A 12,581-nucleotide genomic window follows, 5' to 3' on the forward strand; every position below is an offset into this window, starting at 1 on the left:
AATCAAAAACAGCCACTTGCCGGGGTCAGTTGTTGAGTTGGGTTGTGGACTGTATAAGTAAGGAACAATCAGAAGTAATCATCTGTAGCTTGTCTAAAGAGATGGCTTTTTTCCGAGCTACCAAAAAAAGTGTAAAAGAAAAAGCAAAATTCATAATCAATCTCAAGGCAGTGTTAGTCGCGATTTTTCGGGACATTGAGAAATGTTCTAATATGACATTTGGGGAATGAAGGCTGAACATAAACCCCATATTAGGTCATGTCAGTTATCTAGGTTTGCCCGTTAGAGTCATTGGTCCATTTTGGAGAACGCAATTATGAACCAATAACTTCACTGGTTCGCCTTTTCAACGTTTTTTTCCGGGGAGTGGATGTTGTTGGCCACGACTATTTCACAACACGCTTATTGAAGCATTACTCTCTCACATTAGAAAATAAGTAAGTAAACCGGTTCCCCTTTAAGTAACATTAAGTTGTTGGAGCACTTAAAAAAGAGTGACCACAGTCTTTTCTAATACCTAGACAGGTTCTAGGCAGCTATTGATTTCTTGGCAGGTTGTGGTTAGCTAGTCATCTCTAGGCAGGTTCTAGGCAGCTAGTCATCTCTAGGCAGGTTGTAGTTAGCTAGTCATTTCTCGGCAGGTTGTAGTTAGCTAGTCATTTCTAGGCAGGTTGTAGTTCGCTAGTCATTTCCAGGCAGAGTGCTCACTTGTTGAGCTTGGTGATGTAGATCTTGATGTGGCTGAAGTCGGGGCGTTCGATGGGGTCTTCGGCCCAGCAGCCCTCCATGAGGAAGGTCAACTCCTCACAGTGTTGGCTGTGGTCGGTGGAGGGCCGGAAGTGCGGCTTCTGGCCGTTACGCACTTTCTGCACGATCTCTAGTGGGAGGAAGGGCAGGAGACACTGGTGGTCAGAGAGAGAGGGAGAGAGAGAGAGAGAGAGAGAGAGAGAGAGAGAGAGAGAGAGAGAGAGAGAGAGAGAGAGAGAGAGAGAGAGAGAGAGAGAGCCAGAGAGACAGAGAGACAGAGAGACAGAGAGAACGAGAGTGAGAAGCAGACAGAGAGAAGAGAACAGAGAGAGAGAGAAACAGAGAGAAACAACATTGCTGTGGAATTGATTATTTTATAAGTGCTGTTTTGTTGTCGATTTTTTGATGACTGATTGAAAGCCAAATTTCCAAGGTCCTCTATTTAAAAATCTGGTCTACCCAAATCTGCCTAACTAGGTCGCCTATGATTCTATTTCAACTTTGCTCTTACATTACATACAACTTAACTCTTAGTTGTATACTGCATGCGTCATCGTGTTGAACCTCACAGGCAATTGGTCGCTGGGTGATTTAGTTATCTCATTCTGGGCAGGCGACCACAAGAGTCTAAGCTTGTGAGGGGACTCTATGTGCCTCCCCACGGGAACACCAGTAAGACAACGCTTCCTGCAGCTCCACCAAAGACTGCTGTTGCATTCTCCCCCTCTTGCCTCCCCTCTCCTCACAAGCTACAGCCAAGCTGGTTATGTTAAATATCAGAGGCCTAAACACTCGTCCAGCGTTTTGCACCTCACCTGCCAATCTGTTTCAGGGTAGGGTAAGCAATTATGAGGAGCAGGCCGGAGTAAGTTCGATTTGGAGAGAATCCAAACTAAAGAATCCCCCCTCTCACTATAGGCCTCTTTCAAAGCATCCTCCCCCACAACACATGCCTAACTAGCTAGCTTCAGCAATAGGTCTGCCTAGCCTTGTGGAAGACTGCGCTCATGTGCATTGAGTGCACGGGCAGAGGGCGCGCAGGTAGGTGCCTGGTAGGTAGGTTGACAAACTGGTAGACCATCCAATCATTTTATTCGGGCTGAACAAAATGATCGGACAGGCTCATTGCAGGCTTGGGACAGTCGCAGATACAAGATGTTCTTATTTGAGTCATCAGAGCATATGATTCATTGATTGTTGACGACACTCACACTCTCGGTGCAAACGGTTCTTTTGGGCGGCTGTACCAACAGGTTAAATTCCATAGCTGCTGAACCACATTCTCTATTGAAGTGCAATTCAAATCAACCCATGCTGCCACTGCAATGCCCTTTCATAAGTCTTTCTTCTTTTTGTTTGCTTAAATTCTTCATCAAAAAACGAATCATGTTATTCAGGATAATATGAATATTGCTAGGATATTTGCTAGGGATAGCAGCATTACCAACATCCCTGCCACTTCTACTAGTACTTCTACTGCAAAGATTAATAATAATAATTATCATAATAATCATCATAAAATCACTTTCAACTCTAATTATTTTTACACTTTGAAAACCACGAATCCCCTGTGTTTACTTTTAGATACAGATCTATTTATCCAGTCATTAGGAGGCCAGCTTAATAACAGCTATTCCACACTGCTGGTTAGCTTAGCTTATCAGATAGAGTCAGGCGCCGTTATAGACCCACCATGTTGTTTTGTTTTGACTACAAGCTGCCCCGCCATACACCGTTTTCTTTCAAATTCTCAGACTGACTGCCTGTAAGGGGAATCTGGATTTTAATTGTGGGTGGGTCACTTACTTACTTAATCGTAAGCAGGCCAAATTATTAAAATTGAGGTGGGGATAATGTGCTGGTTAAGGCAATAGCATGGAGCCTTTCATACGACAAACGCCCCAACTGATGCCCTGTCCCCACGCACACACGCAACAGTTACACCCCTGGTGATCCCCGAGGCCTGCGTATACAGCGGAGACTTAGGCCCAATCCCATTTCTACCCCTTACCCCTCCCCCTTGTTTTGAAGGGGGAAGGGGTAAGGGGTAGAAATGGGACTGGGCCTTAGGATCTGATCCAGACCAGCTTGGATTGGCCGCTCAGACTTTGGATGCCGTTCTCCTCCCCTGGTCAACAAGTGTATGTATAAATATATATTTAGTTGTAATGTTCTTTAGGTCAACAAGTGTAAATTGATTGGATAGTTTATCTCATATGCCACGGGGAACATAAAACCACATTCATAGTCACTGTTCTTAAAAGATGATGGTTCATAGGGCAATTTGTCGTGTGACCTCAGATGACGTCACACATGCTTCACACATGCTGTTTCTAACTCCTGCTCTGTTGTTGTTGTTGTTGTTTCGGTCAAGGTAGACCGCCTTTGTGGGGAGGTTGTGGGAGCGAGTCCGCCTGCACGAACACGTAGGTGACCCCTCCACACGGGGGCACGGCGATGAATGTAAACGGCGAACATTCCATCGCCTCCTTCCTCCAACGCCTTCTCTTTGAAAGGTATGGCAAACTGATTACATTATTCTCCTCTTCCTCAAGAAACAGCAGCTCTGCATCGGTCATGTTCCCGCTAATAACAACACAGAGATTCTTTCCTCTGGATCTGCAGTGTTTCGATACGTTTTGTGTCCAGTGTGTCCCCCTGCCGTCGAGGACAACGTCGGCTATGGCCAAACGGCAACTATAAAAGGACAAGGCTGTTTGTAAATGCGGTCCATCCACTTTACCTAAGACGCATCATTCCTGTTGTTGGTGATATGAAAGCACATTTAGCACTGTGTAACTGGAAACACTTTGTTTGGCACCGGTCTTTTTTATCTGTTATTTCCTTGTTTCGGCCCCGTTGTTTCCTTTTCTTTCTGATGTGTCTCGGTTTTGGCATCTGTCTGCTTTGAGTAATTCCTTGCCTGAAGTTATTTTCAGATAATCTGTGGTGAGGCTGCCTCCCTGTCAGGGGGTCAGGGTTGGTACAAAACAGTTGTTCCCTTGTTTATGCTGTGTGGGTCTAATGCCATAGTAGTTTGGTGGCCCAGGACAGACGGCTTGTTTACCTTTGGGGCTGAGGTCCATGCCATCCACATAAAAGGGCCCATTTCTCAGGGCTATTTCCTGGAGTATGATGCCAAAGCTGTACACGTCACCCTTCTGTGTCCCCAGTGGAGGGTGGCGGTCGTATATCAACAGCTCCGGAGCCGTCCACAGCTTCTCTGGAAACACACACACACACACACACACAAACACAATGAAACATGCAAAAACATGCATTTACAAATATAAACACAAATATAAACTGACACAAATATAAACACACACGTACGCACACACACACACATATATAAAGACAGACACACATAGACACACAATCACACACGGTATAACAAGTATAAACACAGACACAGAAACACACACAATCACTGGCCAAGACATACACAGAGGCAGAGATTCAAATACACACACACGCACACACAGACACAGACACAGACACAGACACAGACACAGACACAGACACAGACACACACACACACACACACACACACACACACACATTCATATACACACGTGCAATGCATATGTAAACATGTTTATACAAGCTCCTATCTGACAGCTTGAGTCAACTTACTTGCATAAAGTGCATGTGAGTCATCGTTCTCACTGGAGAAGCGGAAGCTAGCCAGGCCATAATCCGTGATTTTCAAAACAAATCGGCTGTCCACCACACAATTAGATGACTTCAGATTTCCATGGCAGCCTATGTAGCTGTTGTGGAGATAGTTCATACCCTGGCATAGAGGAGGAGAATTTTAATGAAGCGCTTAAACTGCATACATTTTTTTTTCAGCAGCAACTCATGAGCACACACTCTCAGACACGCACTAACACACACACACACACACACACACACACACACACACACACACACACACACACACACACACACACACACACACACACACACACACACACACACACACACACACACACACACAAATAAAACACTGAAACACACACCTACACGTGTGGTGATTGTGTGATGTGTGATGATGGATTAAAGACTGGTGGAAGCATGCAGTTCATTCTGAATGTTTCTCACCAAAGCTTTAAAATCGAGTGATCATTGTGGTGTGGTGATTCAATTGCACTGCTGTGTCGTATGCTTGGTTTTACGCAGGGTTTACCCAAGAGACAGATTTCGTGGCAAAAAAAGAGGCTGCTTTGAAAGGAAGACTAAACATTTATCTTTGCACCAAGATGGATTAAATTCAACCTCCAGGACTTGGATGTTTGTGAAGAAGGATGTTCCTGTCTGATGTTGTCAACATGCTTGCATGAGAAAAAGCAACAATTGAGGACATGATTTTTTCATTGAACATCTATTGGTCCTCTCTTCTCCCAAATGTTGTGCTATTAATTTCAACTAGGGAGATTTTTCCTTATACAGTACATTGGCGGAACTCAAGCCTTCTCCAGTAGGCAGACGTCTGCATGTAGTTTGCAAGTACCTTAAATGTAATTTTCAACGTTACTAACAACTACAACGATTACGTCCAGGAACTCTCGTAGATGCGTCTGAATGACCGGTTTGTTCTAGCGTCCGTTCCCTGGGTGAGTGTACGTACCTTCACCACGTCGTTGATCAGGGAGTATCGGAACATCCAGTCCAGGTTAATGCTGTCATTCTCCAGAATGTCCTGCAAGGAAAAACACCAAAACAAAACCATGTCACACAACTAAACACGGTGAACCATTATCTAGTAAAGCACGAATGCATTTCTGGAATTGTAATCATTCATCCAGTTCAATTGTAAATTATTTAAACCAGGATATTGAGAACATTTGTAACTTTAAAAAATGATAGTGATAACGGTTCCACATGATGTTTTGGTACGCCTTATCTCTCTTCCCTTTTCCCGTTCCTTATTTGGCCAGTAACTCATGGTACAGGGGTAGAACGATTTTTATTTCCCCCAGTGAATTTTAAGTGATAGACAATATCTACTTTCTGCTATCTGTAATTGACTTTACTTGGACTCGTCACTACTTCAACAAACAATCTCCACTTTTGAGTCCCCGTAATTCCTGGAAAGGTGACCTGCCAACGCCATGTTACTTTGACAAACGCAATTTAAGATATGTTCCATCACACAAACACACATACACATGCAACCATACTAACACACACATTCACACGCACGCGCGCGCACACACACACACACACACACACACACACACACACACACACACACACACACACACACACACACACACACACACACACACACACACACACACACACACACACACACACACACACACACACACACTGTGCGAAGGGATTTTTTTTTAGGGATATGGCAACATGTTAGATGACGATGAGCAGAGAAGAGCTCATTGGTTTGTTATCGGTTGGTGTGAGGAGGAGAAGAGATGCCGGGTGGGATCAAAGAAACGGGGGATGGACTGATTATGGATGGATAGGTGGATGGAAGACGGAAGGATAACATATTAATGATGAATTAACTACAGAATTATTATGAATAATTGCTACTCTCTTTTATTCTAAATTATAACCAGGGTTTTTTGTTACGTTGGGGGCATCAGTGCATTGCTCTGAAACATTATAATTATCATGAATGGACAGATTTATTTATAAACGGTTGGCTTCAGAGCCAAAGACAACCAAACCAAGAAATCCAGCAGAACAGCGGATCCCACCTGCAGACTTCCCCTTGGACAGTACTCGGTGACGATGCAGATGTTGGGCGGGTCGATGCAGGCTCCGATGAACCTCGTCAGGTGGTTGAACTGAACGTCGCGCATCTAAAAATAACAACCAACACCAGCGTGAGTGCGGAGCTCTCTCTCCCCCTCCCTCCTCTCTCTCCCACACTGAACTGAACGGAGAGAGGAGGGCCCAGACGACACGCTTCGGAGATAAAAAATCAAGAGTTATTTCAATACTCTGCCGCTGGTTCATCAGAATGGTGTATTTGCGGAGGAGACCGGGTTGGCACAGTGTCTTTTCTATGTGTTCAGAAGCATTCCTGTATAGGGCACCTCGCTGACACCAGTGCCTGTGAATAAATTGCCCTTGGAGGTTATGAATGAGCCAGTGTGCTACGACGGCGAGTCGGGGAAGAAAAAAAAGCGTGAGGTGTTTAGAGGACGTACAAGGGGTAATATTAGAGCAGGGGCCGGCAAAACATGTTTGGGGGGGGGGGGGGGGGGGGGGAAGAAAGAAGAAAAAAAAGAGTACACGGAAAAGTGTTCACCGATTCCACGCTCTGTTTTCATGACGTTGGACCACCTCCAATTTCGGATTTAAAAAGAAATGCCAGACGAATTCTAAATAAAGTCAGGGGGAAAACGTTTGACGCGTTGTTTTATCGAGAGACGCCGAAAACAAACGAGACGTGATGAAGGCCGATGCGAAAGGATGCATATGCCGTTGAGAACCATATACGGTCAGCGGCGTCTAGGGCGAATGTAAACAGACTCTATAGCAGCCTGTCTGAAGCAACGTGTCTAAAACAGCTTGCAGAGAAACCTCAACACTGTGTGTTTTTACTTTGGACCGGTTTCAGGAAGGTAGCGGGAGAGAGAGAGAGAGAGAGAGAGAGAGAGAGTATAGAGAGAGGGAGAGAGGGAGAGAGGGAGAGAGAGAGAGAGAGAGAGAGAGAGAGAGAGAGAGAGAGAGAGAGAGGGAGAGAGAGGTAGAGAGACAGCTGCTCTCACACCAAAAGACCAGGGAGTTATGCGCTCCTGTTTCGCAGCTCAGGGAGAAGTTGGCCTATACCTTTGGCCTATATAATTTCCCCTGCTGAAACGGCCAGCGAGAGGAGAAGGCAGGGGGGAGAGGAGCAGGAGGAGAGAGAGACGCTGGAAGACAAGTGGTTAAGTTTCCGTTGGCAGGGGCTCCTCTTCCCCATCTGGTTGGCTTTTTCACAGCTGCGGTCTAACAGCCGATCAGGGCTCCGGGGTTGTAGGGAAGATGCCAGCTCTGACTTCTGTCTCTCTCTTTCTCTCTCTCTCTCATCCTTTTCTCTCTATCTCTCCCCCTCTCTCCATCCCTCTCCCTCCCTTTCCCCTCCACTCTCTCCCGCTACCTCTCTTTCCCCTATCTCCCCACCCTCTCTGTCTCTCTCTCTCTCTTTCTCTCTCTCTCTCTATCTCCCTCACCACCCTCTCACTCTCCACCTCTCTCTCTCTCTCTCTCTCTCTCTCTCTCTCTCTCTCTCGCTCTCTCTCTCTCTCTCTCTCTCTCTCTCTCTCTCTCTCTCTCTCTCTCTCTCTCTCTCTCCTCTCTCTCTCTCTCTCTCTCTCTCTCTCTCTCTCTCTCTCTCTCTCTCTCTCTCTCTCTCTCTCACTCACTCACTCACTCACTCACTCTCTCTCTCTCTCATCTGAAATGTTTCAGATGAATATAAGAAAGTGCAGGATTCCGAGAAGAGAGAGAGAGCATGGCATAGAGTGAGGGAAAGGGACCCTATGGGTCGGCAAAACATATACTGGTCAAAACAGTAGAGGGAAGTTAATATAATATATATGCATTTGATACTAAACTGAAATATGAGAAAAGAGGGGAAAAAGGATATATAAAAGGATATATTCATTATGTATTCATTATTATTTCCAGTCTTTTGGGTCTATAATTGGAGCATGTTTCCATTCTACATAATCCCATCGATTCCATGTTTTCCCTCCCAGTAGCTTCTTATCACTGATCAGGGTGCCTTTGACGAAGTAAGGCAGCGTTGGTAGCAGGCAGCCTTGATGGGGCTCTCTCTGGTAGGTTAACTCTTAGCAGTAAGGCACATGTTTCCAGTAATGAGCCATATCCTGAACTGGACCCGATAAACAGACTTATAATGAGCAGCTTCCTCCGTCCTTTTTAAACAGGTCCTTGATCTGGTGTGTCATTAAAACATATCCTTCCCCATCTTCCGGAAGGTGTGAAAAGTGACTTGTTTTCTATCTTCCATTGGTGGTGAAAATAAATTAGAAATGGTTCCCAGCTGTCGTTTGTTCTTTGCCGTCAACATTTTAAGAACAATGCCCTCGCGATACTGACAATAGTATAGTGTTATATAGTCATAGCCATACATAAATAAGTCGGTAACGTACACAATTATTTATAATTATATCATACATCAGTTATATCTTGCCTCATAGTTCCACACATATAAGCAAAATGAACAAACGTCAGAAATGGAGATCCAAATTGTGTGTGAGTTTGTTTCGTTTTTTGGGCACGTCCAAAAAGGGCATCACAAGCATTGAATGTGTAGCATTTTAGCAAACATGCATACATTCACTGATATAGATATAGATAGATGTAGATATATATATAGAAAGATTAATATTTTTCATGGTTATAGAAAACAGATTTCAGAAACATGGACGCACTACATGTAAAATGAAACATACAGCCAAGCCCGCCATACAGTCCAAACAGACCTTGATGTTAGGAGAACTTACGTGTTTGAGCTCGAACAACACTTGTCTAGTCAGTTCTATCCGCTTTTTGTTCACATGCTTGATGGCCACCAGATTTCCCTGTGTGATAAAAGGTCAAAGAATGTTTTCAGCACACAATACAAGACGAAATAGCCATGGAGTTTCAGACAACAATCCCTGACAGATAAACAACCGTTCACACAACAGTGATAAACATTTGCATCCAACATGTTTTTTAACAGTCTTTCTTTGTGATCACATGCAACATAGATGAATCCTCTTCATGCTAAAGTTCCTTTCGTCTTACTGTTACGTTTTTCCTTTCTTGTCTTTGAATGATATTGTATTATTGGAAACGTTAACATTTTTAGTCTGTTACCATTTATTTATTTTTAACCATATTGAAATGTCCTGACTCTGAACATTGAGACTGCTGAGGAGGGTATCATGAATTCAAAAGCGTATGGTAATCTTCATCGACACCTTGTGAAATGTCATATGATTATCATGATAATAAATGCTTCCATCTGTACTCACTACCTGGTGCTAGATGTCTGCGGGGCAGGATTATATCTGGTCAATGTGCTGACGTTATCGAGGGTTTTACTTCAACATGTGGTCTATAATGCCCCTTAGCCTGTTCCAGGAACCTTGCAGACTCCAGATTCGGCTGTGTTTATTTGACGTTATGTTTAAATCTACCATTTATATAATTCAGTGCGTAAACTTGATATAAGTCATTACCAGGAGTGATGGAATACGCATACACTGGGCTGTCTGTCTCCGTCATGCAGCGCTCACTTCATTTGTTGCTGTAGTTACTGTTATCCTTGATTTAATTACTGTCTGTTTGGCAGAGGTACATCCAGCCAATGTAATCGTCTGCTTCCCAAGTGACCGTAATCCAGAATTAATGGGGATCTGTGTTTGGCATTGGCAGTCTCCTATCTTACCCATCGTACCAAACTGTGCTCAGACACTGAAAGTGACAAGTCCAGGAGAATCTCACAGCTAATATTTATCTCTTGAATCCATTAAGTAATACCTGTATAGATCAATAAGTTCAAAATAAATTCAATACAAACACAAAATGGCAGTCTAATTCGCCCAGCAGTAGAAATATAACTGTCGTTTTTTTAAATGGCTACAGTCCCCATAGAAGCAAATCATGAAGATAATGTTATAGATGTTTTTTATGTTTTATATCTAGAGCCTTATCATATAGGCAGGACAACGTTCAATTAACAGTGATTAACTGATGACTACAATAATTTGGTAAATAGATTTTTATTGGAGCATTTGAGCTGAAAAGGAACGTATGGATTACAAATGTGATGTATTTAGCTGCTACACGTCACCAGCATTAACATGTACATACATTAATGACACAAACAACCTCCATCTTGTTGAGAAGAGAGATTAAGAGCAACAAGTTAACAATGTGGTCCAGACTGGGTGGTGGGAGGGAATACATTTGATTTAAAAGCCTCCAACTCCACTCGCCCACTCTTTCTCTGCCCCTCTCTCTGCCCCTCGCTCGCTCGCTCTTCCACTCTCGCTCTCGTTCTGTCCATATGTCTTGCTCTCACTGAGTCTGTTGGTCTGTCTATTTCTATGGATTCATCACGCTTTTGTGCGCTGTTTCCCTCCTCTCCTCTCCCTCTCTTCATGTATATCCACTCTCAGTTCTGCCTCCTTATCCTTTCGCTCCGTCCTATCTGCCTCTCTCTCTTTCTTTTCATAACCTCTCTCTCTCCAATCTATCTCTCCTCTCCGTTCTCTTTTTACCTATCTCTCTTCCTCCCTCTCTCTTTTGTCCTATCCGTCTCTCTCCCTCTCTCTTTTTTCCTATCTTACTCTCTCTATCTCTCTTTCATCCGATCAGTTTTACTCTCATTCGCTCTCTCTCATTCTCTCTTTTGTCCTATCTCTCTCTCTCATTTTCTCTGTTTCTCTTTGTCCTATCTCTCTCTCTCTCATTCTCTCTCTCTCTTATTTGTCCTCTCTTTCTCTCCCTCTGAATCTCCTCCGCCTGCGGTGCTTGTGTGTGTGCACATGTGTGGGTGGCAAAAGGAGTGAGCGGGCGCAGGAGTCGAAAATGTCAGAACTCACGAAGCCTTACCTTAAAATAGCCCGTTTTTGCAAACAGTTGATATTTTCCATGGGCAGTTATCAGCGAGCCGTAGCTGGAACCTCTCTGGAGGGGTGAAAGGGGGCAAGGAGGAAAGTGCCAGTTAGCCACAAGACACTCGCTGGAAGAGGCTCTGTAAGAGCACATATCAAGTGTGCTATAACAGAGTAAATGCACAGTGTTTTTACGTTATTTAATACAAGAATGCAAGATAAACTCGGCGGGTCTTCCCGTTTGCAGGGGTGGCATCCGAGACAAGCTAGGACCGTAATGTGTGTGGCCTGCGAGGTGTGTTTTTCTAGACGTTTGTTTCATGGTTTAATTGCTCAAAGTCCTTGAGCTGATATCTGCAGTGTGCTCACAGAGGGGAAAGAAATTACTAAATATTTAAGTGGACGAACGAAGCAGACGTCTCCACATTTGTATAGGATGCGAATATTGGCAACAATTTAACGGTTGCTGGAAAATACACCAGTGTGGAAAATTGCTGTTCTCCACAGTATTATCCCCAAGATTGAAAAAATGAGACTATACTGAAAAAAGGATTTTATATAGGCCTTCATATATTTAACATGCATACGAGCGTCGAAAAATGCACACCATTTTCATTAGTTTTCAAATATATATATATATATATATATATATATTTATATAAAGCCACATTTGTGTGTGTGTTAAGGGGCTGTGCCAGAACAGGGCTTATTTTACCAATCATTTAATATGTGTCAGCCACCACAAGCCCCGTCTCCTTCACTAGACCGCTGGGAAGGCTCTGAAGAATGTGCAAGCCAACAAAGCATTCGGACAGCCTGACTGTCTGGCTCTTCACTTTTTGTCCTTATTTGTCCAGTCATCTTTATTCCTGATCTTCATGTTAGTGAAGCACCAATGCCCATAAAAAACGTACAGACAATTTACGATTGTCATTTCACGTGTTGCATGGCGGTGACACCACCGCGGGCACCACAGAGCGGTGATCACCGACCGAGCGCCTGCTACCCCCAGACCTCTCTGCCAGGCCTTCCTATTGGCAGAGAGGGGCCGGGGCTGGAACTTGCCAACACAACTTGTTAAGCACACGTTAGGACCGACGCCAGGGCTACTGATGGAATAAACAAAACAAAACAGAAACCGCTGCGAGCAATAAGCTGAACATCATGAAGAAAACGGCGTTGAGGGCTGCCAGCCTATTACAGCGTGAGGTCATCGTGAATGAACGCATAAATCTGGAG

The 12,581-nt window shown here is 44.0% G+C and overlaps 1 protein-coding gene across 1 annotated transcript in view; it reads right to left on the reverse strand.

The window, feature by feature from the left end:
• Positions 1-12,581, reverse strand: part of npr2 (natriuretic peptide receptor 2) — a 39,590-nt gene that overhangs the window by 9,772 nt on the left and 17,237 nt on the right. Inside the window, exons 9-15 of the mRNA XM_056587803.1 lie at positions 11,341-11,415; positions 9,240-9,317; positions 6,477-6,581; positions 5,381-5,452; positions 4,384-4,543; positions 3,815-3,970; positions 709-877 (exon numbers count right to left, since the gene is read on the reverse strand). Of these exons, the coding sequence (XP_056443778.1) occupies positions 709-877; positions 3,815-3,970; positions 4,384-4,543; positions 5,381-5,452; positions 6,477-6,581; positions 9,240-9,317; positions 11,341-11,415 (815 nt within the window). The remainder of the gene's footprint in view (positions 1-708; positions 878-3,814; positions 3,971-4,383; positions 4,544-5,380; positions 5,453-6,476; positions 6,582-9,239; positions 9,318-11,340; positions 11,416-12,581) is intronic.

This window comes from Gadus chalcogrammus, chromosome 4 (assembly GCF_026213295.1).
Source record: "Gadus chalcogrammus isolate NIFS_2021 chromosome 4, NIFS_Gcha_1.0, whole genome shotgun sequence".
Classification (NCBI taxonomy): Eukaryota; Metazoa; Chordata; class Actinopteri; order Gadiformes; family Gadidae; genus Gadus; species Gadus chalcogrammus.